We start from the raw sequence: 17550 nt of genomic DNA on the forward strand, positions 1-17550 counted from the left end.
CCAGGCGGGGCTGGAGCTCCGCCCGCAGGGGCCTTACCTCCCGCAGCCCCTCGCTGGCTGCCGGCGGGCCCCGGGCCGCTGCCGGTCGGAGCCTGGGAAGGAGGAGTGGGGCCGGCAGCCGCACGCGGAGAGCACGACGAGCCACCCGGAAGCAGTACGCGGGGCAAGGGGGAAAGGGCAAGCGGAAGGAGCGGGACGGCTTCTCAGCCAACCAGAAGGAAAGGGGTGGAGAGAACCCGCTCGCTGTGGGGGCAGCCAATCCGGGCGGCCAGCGGTGGCTGCGCGCGGCGCTCGGCGGCCGCCATTTTGTGGGAGGGCGCTGGCGAAGGGCAGAACGCGGCGGCGGGACAGCGGCGGCTGAGGCTGAGGTACCCCGGGGTGGCTGCGGGGAGGGTGCCCGCCCCGCCGCAGGGCCTTGCCCGCGCCCCCTCCTACTCCCGTAGCGCTGCGCCGCCGGACGGGAGAGCGGCTCTCTGCGGCGCTGAGCCGCGGCTGTCCCCCGGGGCGCCCGCGACCTTCAGCCGCGGTGTCGGTCCGCTGCGACTACCAGGCGCCGCCGCGTCCCTTTCCCCGGCCCGACGCGAGCTGAGGCGAGGGAGCGCCGGGGTCGCGGCTGTCTGCGCCAGCGAGATGGGCCCGGCTCTGTGCGGGGCTGGAGCGAGCGCAGCAGCCGGCGGCGCCCGGTGTCGGGACAGCCGGCGGGGCGGGCCGCGCCTGGCAAGGGCACCGGGCTCTTCCGAAAAAGAAAAGTTGTGTTCTGATGTCTGGTCTCTGAGCTGTCCTCGGAAGGACGCAGAGACTCTTCTCCAGGCTTTTGCATGGTCAGGCATGAGAAAAGATGATCTTGGCTTTCCAAGTCATGTACAGCACAGGTTTGGGGGTGTTATTTTGTTAAGATTTTTAGCTATTGCATAGTCAGCCCAGTTACAGGCACGCTTACCTGATTGGATTGGTGCAAGGCTGTGTTAATGAACATAGCACCTGCTAGAGCAGTTTCTAGCATACTGCTGGCTACAGCATCTGCCTGGTTTGGTAGGTAACCCTATGGCATGTGTGCCTCTTGAGGTGAGTTACAAGGTAAACAACAAATGTTTGTCCTAAACATAAAACCCCCTTAAACATTAGAAAAACATATCTCTGGACATTAAAAAGAAAATCCCTTTTATTATAAGCATGATCAAACACTGGAACAGATTCCCCAGAGGAGTTGTGGAGTCTCTGTCTCCAAAGATATTAAAAACTTGACTGGGCATGTTACTGAGTGACCTGCTGTAGCTGCCCCTGCTTTGGGCAGGTTGGGGTTGGACTATGCAATCTCCAGAGGTGCCAACCTGAACCATTCACTGAATCTGCAACTCTGCTGCTGTAGCCACACCAGGCTTTTTTCTTACAGTAGACCTGAAACTTTGGTCTGGGGACAGACAAAATACAAAAGTGTGCCCTCATGTACTTATTGTTTTTGTTGTTCCTGTGAAAGCACTTCTGAGGCTTTGTAGCTGGCTCAAGTAACTTGCTGATTTAGCTGAAAACTAACTGAAAAACAAAGTATATTTTCATCTAGATCGTGAATACTATGGTGGGCAAGTAAGATGCAATAGAAGTGTGCAACTGAGAGCAGGGCAGTTCTTACTAACAATACTTGCACTCTAATATGGCGTAAAAGTTGTAAAGTGGCTTTTTGAATCACAAAACAGAGTAGTAGTCTAGTCTGAATCTTGTCAGCAAGTTTTTGGGTATGTAATTTAAGCAGTTTCTTAGCTGAACTAGTGAAGATTTATCTTAATTAGGTATTGCAGATTCCTGAACAATTGGTAGAAATTTGCCTGTGTTGATTGGTTGTGTAGGTAGGACCGGCAGGTCTCTTCTTTATACGTGCTTTCAGGAATTTCCCCTTTTGTCGTCATCATATTGACTTATTTTCCCCATGTTTAAATTCAGTTGAATGAATGCTGAAAATCGGAAATATTCTTTCCTTCAGAATCCCTCATTTCCTTGTCTGCTTTTGCGTCACCTCTGCCTGCTCCTTATGCATATCCACTGTCTGTTGAATGTCCTGAAAGCAGATTTAATAGCTGACAATGGAAGTATTAAGTTCAGTGTAGAGATTAGTTTGATTTTTCTATCGATCCTGTCCAACTGACTGTAAACTTGTTAACTGTCCTGTATTGCTTGTTAGGACAAGCAACCATGGCTGGCCACGACTCAGGATCTCAACACCAGTTCACTGGATTTCAGAAGTACTTCAATTCCTATACCATCACAGGCAGGAGGAATGTATGTATTATGTATATTAACTTTTGTAGTCTAGTATAATGGTGTTTTCTGGGTTTTAGAATGAAACTAAACTTAACTTTTATGTTTTCCAGTATGTAATAGCAACATACACAGGCATTGCAATGCTCATCTTGTATTTCAAGCTTAGACCTAAAAAGAAAACTCCTGCTGTGGCAGATAAGTAAACGGTAAGTGGCTGGTGTTCTTCCAGGAACAAAGTGATTCAGTGCCAGCCCAGGAAGAAAGAGTGACAAAGGAGAAGTTGCTAATAATAGAATATAATTAGAGAGAGAAAAACACAGGCATGTGAACTTCATATTTATCATTTTAAACCTCAAGTAAACTATAGCATCAGCTCATTTGGGGGCATTCTGAATGAAGTAGGTTGTTAAAGGGGGATGCAGAAAGTAGGGGATACCAGTATTCTTTTTGTTCTTCTGACATGGTAAATGGGATTAGGGACATCACAGAGGGAGGAAGAGTAAGAAAGGAAGGAGGAACAGAAGGATGTTGCAGCTAGGCATATCAGGCTTTGCCTGCAACAGTTAGGTGCCTCTGGTCTGCCCTTTTGCTGTAAAATAGGGATAACTGTTGCTTTGTAGGCTATTGAAATAATAAGTCCTCAAGTACTACTCTATTTCTTAGTTGTATTAGAGAATTCCAAGCAGAGATTAATGCAGTCTGTTAAAACCTTCCTTTGAACAGAGAAAAGGAGCACCATACAATGGAACTATATGCATTGCACACCTGATCATGCAAGGCCCATATAGAAATGATTGGACTTGGTTTTGTATAGCAACAATCAAGTGTTACAAAATTCTAGAATCACTTTCAAATACAAAATTTCCACTGAAATGGCATTTTGAAAAAACCTGTGGGCTGTCTTTATAGTCTGCAAAAATGATTAGAAAACAATAAGCTTGAGCGTCATTGTTGTATGTTAAAGGGACACCAGTCATTTCTTCCTGGGGTTACAACAGGCTGAAATTTGCCTGCTCGTAGTTAAAATTGTTTGGGCTTGGGGAAGGGGGATGCTCAGTTACTAGTACCACTGTGCAAGACTTACTATATTTGATCTCTCTTCTCTTGGCAGGTTGCGGGCATGTCTGAACCTCCAATCTGTGTCAGTGTAATGCAAGCTGATGACCTGTTGTGGCTAATAAAATATAAATAATTGTTTTATTGGAAAGATGAAATGGTGCAAAAAAGCATAAATGTGGCACTTCGCTTTTTTTTTTTCCCCCTCTGTCAAAAATAGTTATTTGTAGTGGTGATGGAGTAGCTGGTTCCTGTCATTACTATTTAACTAAACTCCTCAGCTGTTGTAACATGTCCTAAAGTGTTCTGAGCACCTGGTAGTAACCTAGGAAAGTCCTCAGCAGCATGAGCATAATACCAGCACAGAGCTTACAGCTGATCAAAGCATCTCTGCACTTCCATGTCATAGCAGATAACAGTAAAAGCTTATGTGGTTTGTTTGCAGTTACCTGGTTGCTCCTATTTTTTTTTTAATTCCAAGCTAGCAGCTTACATGGAAACAGCGACTTCTTCACTATTATTAATACAATACAGATTACAACTTCTGCCTCAGTTGTCCATATTTTGCATAGAACCTGTTTGGTTTTGATGGAAAACCTCCCAAAGTAGACTGATTAAATTAAGATATTCAAGCTTCTTCTGTTACTAGCCTCTCTTGCAGAGGTAACTGCCAGGAAGAAAATGGCTCACTTTGCTGGTGTTAAGCTCTTACAACTCTGCATGTTCACAAACAGTGACTTAAGTAGTTCAGTGCTTGTTTTTCCTGGATGTAGCCTCTTAATAAATGAGGTGTTCCTACCACAGTTAGATATATTCAGCCCCCTACCAGCCCAACACTAAAACTTGTCTATCGCATTCTTTGTAGTGTCTTTCTACATCTCGGTTAAAACTCAGTACCTTCCTTAGATGTCCCAATAGTGCTGATGTGTGAATGTGATTACACGGCACATGCTCTGTGGAAGGGTACCAGCAGCAGGGGTTGAACCCAGGACTTCTGACGCAAAGGATGCAAATACACTTCCCAAACTGAGGGCATCAGGATGTAGGCACAGTTGCTGGAAAAAAAGGAGGGATAAATTATAGGGTCTTTGTGCTCTCGCACTCTAGTTCATGTATCAAAGCCATTTGTACATGCTGGGCCTTCTGAATAAATCTAGTCATCTTCCTCTTCTATGAGTTTGTTTGCATAAATGACCTCTGCTCTATACAACATGAATAATGGTTGTTGTAACAGCGTAATAGATCTAATTAGCTAGAAACCCTTACTTACAACAAGATTTACATGAGATGGCTAGTCTTACCATTTCTGAACTTACCATTTCTGAATTACTTTGTTTCTCTTGGCAGAGTGGTCACAGTTACAAGCGCTGCTCTTGCTTCCGTTGCAGCCATCAAGGGAAGAAAATGCCTTGTAACATACAGACACAAACTATGTGGTTTTAGTATTTATTATAATATCAAAAGTATAAAACTGTACAAAATACAAAGGCAGAATGTGGCAGTGTTTTCTTTAAGCTGTCAAAACTTTACATGCTTTGTTCTAGGTAACTTGTTTGATTCACCATAATTGTACTTACATCCAACTGATCATATTGAGAGCTAGGAAATTTTGTTGAGGTACCATTACACACACCAAAAAAAAGAGTAATAATTTAGTTTTAACCTTTTTTCTTTAAAGAAAATTTCCAGGTAAGCTTCCTAATGAATTTTCCAGACTTTATTTTGATACATAATGCCTGTAATATACCTTTACTCCAAGAGTTCAAGTCAGAGAAGAGACGAGGGGGAGGTAGCTCTCCATTTACTTTACCTTAGAAATGTCAAGTCTTGGTTTTATTTTCACTAGAGAGCCAGCAGATTGTTCAAGTGTCCAAGCCCTTACTGGAATTAATGAGGAACACAAACAGATTTCCCTGTATACAGCTTGTAAGAGATTTAAACAAACAAACAAACAAAAAACCCCCAAAACTCCACCAACCCCAAAAGCACACCAAACTGGGCCTGTCCTTTGGCAGTGGTGTTTTCTGTTCAAAGACCCAGAAAGAAAGAAGTTGTAGTTCCCGGTGTCTTGCATGTTTTACTCTTCCTTAGAAATAAAGCACTGAGCTTTATTGGTTGTCCAGGAGGACTTACTGGGGTACAATGTTTTTGTGGGTGGAAACTCACTTCAGCAGACAAGCTGGCCTTTCAAAAGCAAACTGATAATACACTTAGGACCGATTAATCCTTTTACTCTGCAATAATGTTGCAATTTCTTGGCTAGTTTTACATTTTGATATATTAAACCTTACGCAGAAAGGAGACAGGTTTTTAAAGCTCTTTTAGCTCTAATACAACATTAAAAGGGTTAAACCTTTTTTAAAAAGGTTTTAAAAGGTTCACCTTTTTAATACAGGGTATTTCAGTTGTGCCTCAGTCCTGTCCCCCCCCCCCCCCCCCCCTTTTTTTCCACACAATAAAGTATGAAAGTAAATAAAGTTCACATTGCACTTCTGGTTGCTTATCACACTTACAGCGTTGGCTACCTGTGAAAACAGAATAACAAGATCTGCATTTCCGATACCTCAAAAGAGCACAGGAGTTTGAAATCTTTTCAGGACTTAGTACTTGGATGCATAAAACCCACACATGGAACTTCGCGGCAGTTCCCCACAGGCCTCTGCCTGCAGGACCTACTCTTTCAATGCCCTGTTCGGTGCTGTGATACTCACCATACCTGTTGCCCAGCCCAGGCTACAGTGAATTGAACTACATTCTTCTTTTCTGAAGCTGAACAGTTTTTGCTTATGTTTGAGACTGATTAAATGTTTGCTAACCATAAATTAAGTGCTTTAAAAAAATCATTTGAGAACACATACCAAGGCTGTTAACTTCCCACAAGTTTTAACAGAGCTCAATACCATCTCTGAGAGGAGACAGCCATTTTCATATACATATATATATATATATTTTATCAAAAGCACCATGAACAATTCCTTTTTTCACAGCCATGATGTCTTGTCAGTCTCCAGCATTTTCAAACTGTGGATCAGTACGAAATAGCAGAACTGAGAAATGCTGCTTGCATTAGTTTACATAGTTTCATTTTTCCTGCAACAGGTTAGTGGGGTCCACCTGTACAAGACATTCCTCCTCGTCTCACATCCTGAGGTCACTACTGCACTGACGTGGCACAGTCAGTCTCACAGCTTCCAGATCTACTGTGAACTGTAAGCTCCCGCAGCCAGCAGCAAGTTTCTGCGTGTAAAATGGAGGTGTACAACCGGGGTTGATTTGGTCATGTATGTACCTAGTAACAAGTCCTGTGAGTTTTCAGGCAAGTTTATATGTCCAGTGGCTGTAGTAAAGTCATCGGTTTCTAAATCTTCAAACGCTTTCACAGCATCCCACAGACGAACTGTGTTATCCATTGAACCTAAAAAGAAAAAAGAACAAAAGTTTAAAGTCTTTTATTAATAAAAGAAGTATCTAAAAAAGTTACTGGGGAGCAAGTTAACAGAAATTAAAGCTCAAAAAGCAGGTTTCCTCACAACTGTAGACTTATGCCCTCATCCTGCAAGGAAACAGACTTGAACAAGCCCCTCACATATTGAATGCACCCATAAAAGTTACCAGGATTTCAGCTTCCCTGTAATCTAACCTGAATGCCCTGTGGATAAAGCACAAAGAACTACTCTCTCAAAACACTTGGGTTTGGATTCTATCACCTAGCATTGAAAAAGCAGGACCGTCCTGTGGGCTAGATGCCAATTTCAGGATACATTTATAATTCTAAGTCACATAATAACAGTTTCTTTGTTTGATACAGGGAAGACAGCAGAATTTTGCAGGCCCAGTGGCCTGTGCTTTCACTGGAGTGTTGGTAGATAAATTGAAGTAACCACCCTGTAGGCTGGATCAGACCTGTACCCTGTCTGTTAGCTTTCACTCCTGCAGTAGCAGCTCACCAAGGATTCTTACTGCACAGCACTTACGAACACACTACTAAATAAATCTAGAATATTCCTAGCCTGGTTTCATGAGGAAATTACCCTGATGTAATTACAGTGTCTGTCCATTGTTTCTTCTGTCAGTAACTTGAACTTGTTGGCTAATTTCAACCAGTTGACAGAACAAGTTTCAAATTCATTAAAATTCTTATATATTTTAAGAAAACAGTTCACTGAACATGGAGAGACAAAACTTTGTGCCTCCATGAAGGGAAAACTGGCAAAGGAGCTCTGCTGTATTAGACACCAGAGAATCCATGTGGACAGGCAGGAAAAACAAGCAGGCTTCACAAGTTCCGCTGCTCATAGACATGACTGTTAACATTATATGCACATTCTGTATCAAAAATCTACCATGAAGAAATAGTATGGGTGTGGGTAACTCATCTTCCTTTCTGTCCCTTCCTCTCTCTTCTTTTTATTCCTGCTGCATGTCCCACTCCCATTCCAGTATACTGCACCTCTCTAGTCCAGCCACTTCTTGTCTGCCCTAGTTATTGCTAACTTCAGATTCCAGCCCCAACACTGTACACAGATCCCAACCTTCACTATCATCTAACTGCATAACACCTTTCCTTCAGTTCCTGGAAGAGTGAGGGGTCATACTTCACAGTCCAGTGAAGTACTCACCTTGTACCAGCAGTTTTAAGTTGCTGCTTTTGCTAAGCAAGTGACTCTACTTTGCCTTCCTCAATTTAAGGAACCAATTATATCATTCCTCTTCAGACTTATGGAACACAACAGCAACTTCACTGTTTCCAGTGAATTTTACCTGATGCTAAAATCTCCCCATCTCTACTGAATCTCAGCGCGTAGATAGTGTCAGTATGCCCTTTCAATTCTCCAACCATCAAGCCATGTCCAATATCCCACAGCAGAACTCTTCCATCTGTTGCTCCAGTAGCCAGGAATCGTCCATTAGGAGAAAACGCCAATGAATGAATTGGTCCCTAAAACAGACATTTGGGGGGGGGACCAAACAAGTTAATTACGTCTACTCACATGCAGTTAGTCAAGCCATATTCATTCTGAACACTACTCTTCAGAATCTCATCACAGAAATAAAATCACTTTCACACCGTGAGTGCTATGCCTTTACCTTATGTCCAGTGAATATTCTTACACAATTCCCATTCAAAACATCCCAGAGCCGTATAGTCCTGTCTGCCGAGCCCGTGGCAATATAGTTGGAGTTTGGATGAAATCGGGTACATGTCACATCAGCAAGATGGCCAGCAAATATCCGTAAAGGCTGGTAGTGATCCGTTGCCCACAGACTGAAAATAAAAGCTTTATTTTAAAATATTTTAAAAGATTTTTTTTTTTAAAAGAACATTAATGAAGTTCAGTAACTGTTGCACAATGAGGAATAAAAGGAAGTAATTATACAGTGGTTTCTTATTGGTCAGTTTATTGAATTAGCAGGATCTGTTTTGCAAAAGTATACTTTTCAGAAGGGAGAAATAAAGCATATTATGTCAAGTTGTTAAACAACTGGAAGAGAATACTTCTAATCACATGATCACACAAGACGACGCCATCTCTTTAGTCATCAGATAATCTGATGTGTGTTGAAAAGAAAAAAAAACCCACTACATTAAAACATTTGTTCAGTATTTTGACTGACATGGAAAAAAAAAAAAAAAATTCCAGTAATAGGGTAGGCTAGAGTATATCAGGTAATCACTTTCAGGATTAATCCACCACAAACTGACCCAGACAAGTAAAAAACCCATCCAGTTTCTTACCGAGCCACTCTGTCATGTCCCCCTGACACAAAGTAATAACCATAAGGAGAGAATTGTGTATCCCATACTGGATAGTTGTGTCCTTTATATCCCACCAAACACGTGAATGTTTGGAGACTCCACAATCTGACAGTGCCATCCTCAGAACAGGACAACAGATAGTTCCTGTCACAGGAGAAAGCATAGTGTATTACATATCAAACTTACACATGGACTGTATAACCATTGCATAAACACTGAGGGATATCTATGATAAGAAAAACTGCCTACTGAACAGCATCTGTTCAGCATATCACATATAAATCAGCATTTTGGTGGGGTAAGCAACAATAACCAATTCAAGCAGAATCCAGTCCTAGGCTCTCAGGCAAAAAAGAGAGACAACTGCATGTTGATGACAATTCTGATGACACTTACAGCAATACTGAGGGGAGGGGAAAAAAAAAAAATTTTAAAACCCCCACAGAGCTCATCTTTACTCAGGAATTCCAGTTATATGAAAAAAAAAATTACTAATAAACTGCTGCGCTATGTTACTTTAAAAAAAAAAAAAATCTTTTAATATAACTCTAAAAAAAAAATTCAGGATTCCCTGGAAGAGAATTCATATCATGATCAATTCTCAGTTCCTAATTATAGACTCTATATTCATGTTCCACACAAAGTTTACCTCTCAGCTGTGTTTCTGTGATGGCTTTTCCTGATTAGACACATGCAAAAGCAAAACTTGAAACATTTAAACCTCCATTCTACTGTCCAGACTCTCACAATTACATAATGGTTTTAAATCCCTTAAAGATATTACTCCATACATTTTGAAAATAAAGTCTCAGTAGAATATGAGAAACTTAATAAGTGCAACAATATGCTACTCAGTCTGGTTTTATGTTTTGCAATACTATAAGTGCAATCAATGCTGCAGTATTTTTCCTCTCTACAATTCAGTTAGTTAAAACCCAGCTTAAACTACAGGTTGCAAAAAAGATGGTCTATTTTGCCATCTAAGTCCTGAACCTCAAAAAAGGTGCTGGCATCCTCAGCTCCAGCTGATTTCAGTAATAGCTGACAGTGCCCAACACCCTGAGCATAAAGAACACTTGTGCTCGCACAGTTTCCTATAAGCTGCATAAACAAGGATTACTTTAACCTTCTGGAAAAAGCTGCATTAAGAACGTGGTTGCATTTGGTAGCATACAATTAAAACTCAAGACAAGCAAACTAGTTAGCTTGTAAACTTATTTTACCTATCAGGACTGAAGCTGGTGCCATAGACAGGTCCACTGTGACCATATAAAATCTTCAACTCACTTGCTGTTTTCTCATCCATGATCCTCTCCAAGACATCGTCTGACTCCTTGTCGATGAGACTGAGGTCTGCAATATTTCAAAGTTCATGTATCATAATAACTGTCAGAAGTTCAAAGATAAATGCCATGAACAGGAAAACAAATAATATTCTCTCTAAAATAGGCAAGTATGATGTGAACATGACAAAGTACCTGGGAATTGCCAAGTTTGAAATATACAATGGCATTTAAAATATTTTTACCATTGTAAAAGGTGAAAATAATGCTTTACATAAATAATAACACTTTCTTAAGTCTTCACTGAGCTAAAATAAATTAATCCTGACATGTGTTACTTTACATACATACATACATTGTTCAGCCTCCAAACACAACATCTTCTTGACAGAGATGCTAATTTTTCACGCCTTCTCCCAGGAAGTTAATATGCCACAAATACGCCTTACAGACATGTTTTGACAACTGCACACGACACACAGCTTAAAATAACTTTTAGTCTGTAGGCTACTGTTTGCTGAACATCATGACCACATCTCAGTTAAATATGAAGATTAAGAAACATTTGCCTGGTATCTAGCTTCAACCACAAGACATCATTACCTAAACGGCAGAATTAAAGAAGCCTGGTTTCCATGAATTTGCGTAGGTGTTGAGCTATAGGACGTTCTCCTCCATCCTTCTCAGAGTTCCCTCCTATAACTTCCCCCAGTTACCTCTAGTCTAGATCACCTAAACCCAACTGTCTACTACACCCTGTAGCTACCATCCGGTTAAGAAGCAAGATGGCTAGTTTCACGCTAGTTATGGCTAGTTCCAAGCTCCGTGCACGCCACAGCAGGTGTACACAACCAGATTTCTCATTCCTTTAAAAACGTTTCTAATGGTAGTATATAAGATGCTATCATACACGTGTGCATGTATTGTTTCTTCAAAGTGAAAGCATCTAACTGCTGAAGACAACTCTCCTGCCACAGACATCTTTCTCTGTTCATGCAAAACACAGCTGTCACGAGTAATGCATGCTCATATTAAGTGTTATTGTCTTAATTACCTGCTGCTGTTTTCACACTACGTAGCTTTTTCGGAGTCACAGACCATACTCTGACAGTAGAGTCAGCAAAGCCTCCTACAATCATGCTAGAGTCATCTGTAATATCCACTGCAGTCAGACCCTATACACAAAATATCCATTTATATTATTTGTATCTTTCATGATGCATTTCAAATATTGTGAAATCCTAAGTACTAATAAGAGAATTAACTCATTTACAAAAATAAGAGGGAATTATTCCAGGGTAGGTGTAAGCACACAAATTCTTGCACCATTAAAAATAAAGCTATATGAATGAAGTACCGTCAATAGTGACAAAACAGTACTGTTTTCCAGTATTTTGGTGCGAGAATACACATAGGGCCCCACAGGAAAAGCAAAAGAAGGAATTATGGCAAAATTGGAGCAAAACCAAGGAACATGGATATTAAATAGTTTAAGGAGTCTTTAAAGAGAATTTTGAAGATTTTGGAACATAAACTTTGCAATGCTTATTCCAAATACTCCAATAACTGTTGCCAACTCTGTTAAGTCTTCTTTCTTTATTAAGAGTGATGTTTACAGTTTTTATTCCCTTTTCCATATTACGCAAACTCTTCTTTTACCAACCTGGTAAGCATTAAGGAACGTGTAGAAACAGATGGAGGGCAGGCACTCTGGGCCAAGACGCACACGCCTTGCAGCTTCCTTCATATTCATTACTTTATCCAGCTTGTCAGAGTCTTTCAGTTCAGGCAGAGGAATTCTACAAGAAGCACACATTTTTACAAACTAGAAGTACCTTCCATATTGTTAATCTAAACAAAGAAAGCAAGACCTTCGCATGCAACCCTATACCTCAATATTTAATTACGAAACAACAATTAGAAAAAATGAAAGACTATGTAGAAGATTAACTGATGAGAAAAAGAGCCAGTAGCTTTAAGAATTTCAGACAGACAGTAGAATGAGATAAATAATTGAGAATGACCTGAAAAGATTAGTGGGTAACTGAATAAAATTATATCAAGGGAAATCTAGATTGACTTGAAGGGCAAAGACAGAGGGTTATACACTGAGCTTTCCATTACCTCCCTTAGAAGTCTTACGGCTAAAGCTGTGTAGAGCCAAAATGGCCAAAATGCTAAAAATGTCATGTGAACAGTGACGCAGATTTGGCATGATAAGACTGGATTTAACAAGAATTCTCTACGCATCACTCCTGTGGTACCTGTTTTGGGGAGGAGCATTAGGGTCTTGTTTTTTACTTTTTGACCCTACACTATCCTTTTTAGGTTTTTTCTTCTTTGGCTTTCCTTCTTCATTTTCTCCTTCTTCATCTTCATCATCCAAAGGCACATCAAACTCTGGTTCTTTCAATAAGCCAAAGAAAACCTGCAAGCCAATAAAACACACACAAGAGAAAATAGTTATTGCTGTTCTTCCTGAAAACTGATTTCTTTAATGGAAGGTTTTCAACGTAATAGTCCAAGCAATAAAGCTGCCCCTTTAAAACTGCTATGCTTAATATTACTGCATACATTACTGGTTAACCCATAACAAATGTAGTACACATTCTGCTTTTTTACCCAGCAACTGATCTGGACAACTGCAAGTTCTCCCACCATCTCTTAGCACTTCCTTAAAGCAGAATCCCTTCAGCTTACATAATTTATCTGTACAGTACTGTGGTCAAGATCCACACAAACAGCCCTTTGCAGTAACAACTGGCAGTAAGAAAGAATTACATGTGTTTTGTGCAAAAGAGGAAGCCAAATAGTCAGGTGTCCATTTCAAAACCACAGAGTAATTCATGAGTTAGTTTAAGTTTAGTTCAGTGGGCTGAATACAAGGTTGTCTCTCAAAGGGATCCAACAGTTTCTTCTACCAGACAGTGACACATCTTGATCTCTCTAGTCCTGCCAACAACTATTTGTACAGTTCTCTTCCTTCGTTCTGTTCATGCTATCTTTTAAGATCTCAAATGACAATTGTCAGTCTATACTAAGGTATCTCCCTGAAAAACTAGGGAGAATTGTTCAATTATAAAAGCGCAACAATCTTTGCCTCCTACCTTTGCTTTATTAGCCTCTCGTTTTGCCTCCCCAGCCAAGCTTCCAACCATAGCATCTATCTGTTGTTTACTGCGAGGCATCCCATCAAAGATATCAATGTAAAGATGTTCCTGAACAATGTTCCAGATCTGATTGTTCTGCTTTTCCTGAAGATGCCTCTTCAAGAGTTGGTAAGAGTCACGGGAAATACGCAACACAAACTTGCTTGTTCGGAAGTCCAGCATGGTCTCGTTACCTTTCATATGTTCTTTTTTGGTTAAGCTAGATAACACACGCAGATCATCCTGGTAATAGCACTCCTGATCCCCATGAAATCTATTGAAACAATTTAAGATATGATAAAAGATTTATTACAAAAACATTATCTCCTAAGTGCACACTTATTTACACTACTTTAACATGAAACATATATGTAAGGACTTTTTGGAAGCTACTGACTACACATGGGATTATTTTTCTGCTGAAATAAATGCCGTCCTGGGGAAGATACACCAGTGACTTACTGTATACAATGAGAGCATTCAACAGTTAAAAAACAAGATGAAGAGAACATACAAACGGAACCTCACAGAATTTCATACACCCAAAGGGTACTCGCCTGAAGTAAACAGTTACACTAACGTGTTTGTTTACAGAAATGAAGGCCTAACTTGTGGTATCATAAAGTACAGGGCATTTTTTATTATGCAAGACTACTTAGATGTATTTATCTCTGATTCATTATATGAATATGCACATTTCACCGTGTATATGTTTCACACTCTCCACTTCCATTATCTAATAGCTAATATATGTCTAGAGTTCTCCATTTTTACCCAAACCATGTTATAAAATAGTTGTGGCAGGGAACATTCTAACTATTTACAATCCCATTTTTGTTGACCATATGGGACAGAGACAAAGTTATCCTTTTGGATTAAAATATTTCATAATTGGTCTGAATCCAGAAAACAAATTAATTTGTTAATTTGATAAAGAAGCAAAACATAGTGAGAGCACAGAAAATTATAGATTAGTCATAAATTAATTCCTTTAATCTCATTTGAAGAATTTCAATATACTTGCTATGACATTAGCAAATACTTACAGCATACATTACTTTGGCATCTCAGTGCAATTTTCCAGTGCTAAAAAATGACCCCACAATCTTTCCCTAAAGAAGCAGCATCTCTTCATTGATACTTTTGCAGCAAGGAGCCCATCAGCTCACCATAAAGATGGTTCAAAATCTGCCCATGGACAGTTCAAAAGCATGTAGTTTGCACATCTTTCTAACACAGGAGATTGGAAAAGTATTTAAGAACAGTTACTGTAATCCATGGCACCACTACTTCAGATTCTAAATCTCTTCAACATTAAAAAAGAAAAATAATATGTACATATATATATAAAAACCTGTGCTACTATAGCTCACAGATTTAATCAAAGCAGCAAACACAAAGTAATGCAAATGCACAAATGAAAATAAATTACCTTTCAAAAAAAGACTTTGCTTCACTCTCATGTTGATTGTAGACCAATTCCAAGTACATGTGCACAAAGAGAGGATAAAACAGCTGAGACAATTCTGCTCGATGACAGTCCAGGGAACACTCAATGAAGTGTTTTAATCCGCTGTAGTATTCCTCATACAGCGTCGGGTCCCCTTGTTGATTGTAGGCAGACAATACTGCACTCACATCTGGCTGATCTTCCACAACAACACCTCCTCCAACTGCAAAAGCAGTAGCATATAACAAGAGCTTGTAAGGCAGCCTGCAAGAGCTAGCAAATATAGAGCAGCTAACACCTCCACCGGTAAGGTGAGGTGCTCTGAGCAAAACACAACACTAAGTCTCGTGCTTGTTCTGCGCTAAGTTTATATGATGAAAATGAGAGGACAGTAGCACATTATAGTCCAGCAGCAAATGCTCCTGGCACCTTCAGCCATTTTTTGTGCTTTCCCTGCAAAAAGTTGCCTATAAAGTATTTGACACAGTGCTTAAGCCTAATTCAGCCAGGATTATAAGTGTAAAAGAAGAAGCCACTAACATCACCAAACTAAGTTTTCTTTACTGCTAAGGCTAGAAACTGTCGAATGAGGAGCGGAATCTTTTAAAACCTGTAAGATATACCCACTATAATTATTTTGCTTCCAGTAAACAACCAAATTAACTTCATCAAGTGAACAATTCGCCAAAACCCTTACAAAACCATTACAGGGCAGTGACTTTCTGTCACTTGCTAACACTCTGAGAGCTCTGTTCTCCAGAGCAGTCACTAAACATTTTCATTGTTTTGTCTTCTATGTAAAAACAATCTTACCAGGTGATACCAGGAACAGGCTGACTTTATACTACACATTTACTCGAACTTAGACATACCAGTTCATGAAATTTCATGATACTATTCTGTAAAGCCACCCCACAGAACACCTTGATTAAAAATACTTAGACGCCAATTATCCAAAGGACATCTCAAGCACCCAGCAACTCGATCCAGAAACGTGTAAAGCCCCTCTACAAGTATCCTATGGCTCCTTCTTCAAAATGCAGCCTGTACATCAGGCCTCCATTCTCATACCTGGGGCCACATCTTGGACCATCACCTCTAACTACAAAGGAAACCTTCAGCTTCCTGCTACGCCGTTAGTCGAGACGGGACACAAAGACAAAAGGAAACACCTCTCACTTCGACAGTGCTCCCTGCACATATGATGGATACCCTATTCTTGCTCCCGGCAGGGCAGCCCCAGGAGATCCCCATCTCCTCCCGAGCTGTATGGAGGAATGACACACTCAGGGGTCGTCCCCCGCCACCGAAGGTCGGGGAAGACTCTCGCCTCGGCCCCAGGGAGGGCCACCCCAAGGGAGGCACGACCTGACACCGACCCTTGTGCCCCAGCACCACGGAGGGCCCCCCCGTCCCCAGGGGTCCCACCGGGAGGGGGCGGCCCCCCGCCCCGGGCACCGACCCCGCAGCCCCCGCGCGGGCCCCACCTTTGCCCGGCGGCACGGCGGCGACCGCAGCCGCCCCGGGGCTGGAAGAGGCGGCAGTGGCGGCGCTGCCTCCTATCGCGATGGCGGCAGCGGCGGTGACCCGGCTGAGCAGCGCCTCGCCGCCGGCGGAGTCCGCATCGCCGCCCGGGGCTCCCAGAAGCCCGGCGCCGGCAGGGCTGAGGGCAGCAGCGCCGAGGTCGTCGCCGAGCAGGCGGGCTTCGCGGCGCAGGATCTCCTCGGACTCGCGGAGGTTGCTGCGCCGCAGGAACTGCAGCACGGCCACGAGCGTCTGCCGGTCCAGCGCCGCCGGGGAGGCGGCCGGGCCCGGTGCCGCGGGCTTAGGGGTCGCCGCGTCCCCACCGCTCGCCGCCACCTCCCCCTCCGCCGCCGCAGCCGGGGGAGCGGCGGGAGCAGCGGCGGCGGCTGGAGGAGCAGCAGGGGCCTGCGGCGGCGTCCCCGCCTCAGGGTCCGGCTTTACCGCCGCCACCTCCGCCGGCTCCTCAGGTAGTGCCGCCATCTTGCATCGCCCCCCATTCGCCGGTAGCGGGCAGCCGCCGCCAGGCGCGGACGCTCTTGCGACAGCCAGGGCAAAGGACGGGTACTGCTGCCGCTGCCTACCCAGGCGCTCGCGGCTTCATTTTGCGACGCTGCCGGGAGCGCTTTATGGCAGCGGGAGCGGGAGCGGCGTGAGTCTGGCGGAGCGGTTGTGAGGCGACCGCTGGGATGCGGGCGTCCTGGTACTAAGTAAGCGTCGTTTGGGGGAGCGACTGTGCGGATGTGAATCACAGAGCTCAGCAGTGCTTGTGGCGTGCGTACGCGAGAAACCTCGTTCAGAAACGGATTGCTTTGGTGTTAATAAACCACTACCGCTGCCCGCCTTGGAGCAGAGCAAGGATGGCCCTGACAGGCCTTGCTCCGAGTTAAATTAATTACGGCTGGGTCGCTTGGTTTTCCAGGTATTTCTAATATTGCTTCTTTTAGTCGTGTTTAGTAAATACAGATTCGTTGATGCTACGTAAGTAAAACCTTTTTCTGAATGAAACTGGTCTCTTGTGATTGACGCGCTTTCGTGACAAATTAAGCGTTTGCCTGTGCTTCATTAGCGAGTCAC

General features: G+C 42.6%; 2 protein-coding genes across 3 annotated transcripts; one reads left to right on the top strand and one right to left on the bottom strand.

Annotated features, from left to right (window-relative positions):
• Positions 1-326: 326 nt before the first annotated feature.
• Positions 327-4598, top strand: ATP5MK (ATP synthase membrane subunit k). Its single transcript, XM_075717648.1, has 4 exons — positions 327-368; positions 2177-2274; positions 2367-2462; positions 3368-4598. Exons 2-3 carry the CDS (start codon positions 2188-2190, stop codon positions 2457-2459), a joined length of 180 nt encoding a protein of 59 aa, XP_075573763.1. The 5' UTR covers positions 327-368; positions 2177-2187; the 3' UTR covers positions 2460-2462; positions 3368-4598.
• A 1146-nt stretch (positions 4599-5744) lies between these two features.
• On the bottom strand, positions 5745-16956 carry TAF5 (TATA-box binding protein associated factor 5). 2 transcript variants are annotated; one of them, XM_075717519.1, is made up of 11 exons: positions 16440-16956; positions 14935-15169; positions 13461-13776; positions 12618-12781; positions 12017-12152; positions 11408-11528; positions 10294-10423; positions 9050-9214; positions 8401-8578; positions 8074-8251; positions 5745-6727 (listed from the first exon to the last, which is right to left on the bottom strand). In XM_075717519.1, exons 1-11 carry the CDS (start codon positions 16954-16956, stop codon positions 6510-6512), a joined length of 2358 nt encoding a protein of 785 aa, XP_075573634.1. In that variant the 3' UTR covers positions 5745-6509. The 2 variants fall into 2 exon arrangements, with proteins under 2 accessions (XP_075573634.1, XP_075573635.1); XM_075717520.1 differs by lacking the exon at positions 9050-9214.
• Positions 16957-17550: the final 594 nt, after the last annotated feature.

This window comes from Pelecanus crispus, chromosome 10 (assembly GCF_030463565.1).
Source record: "Pelecanus crispus isolate bPelCri1 chromosome 10, bPelCri1.pri, whole genome shotgun sequence".
Taxonomy (NCBI): Eukaryota; Metazoa; Chordata; class Aves; order Pelecaniformes; family Pelecanidae; genus Pelecanus; species Pelecanus crispus.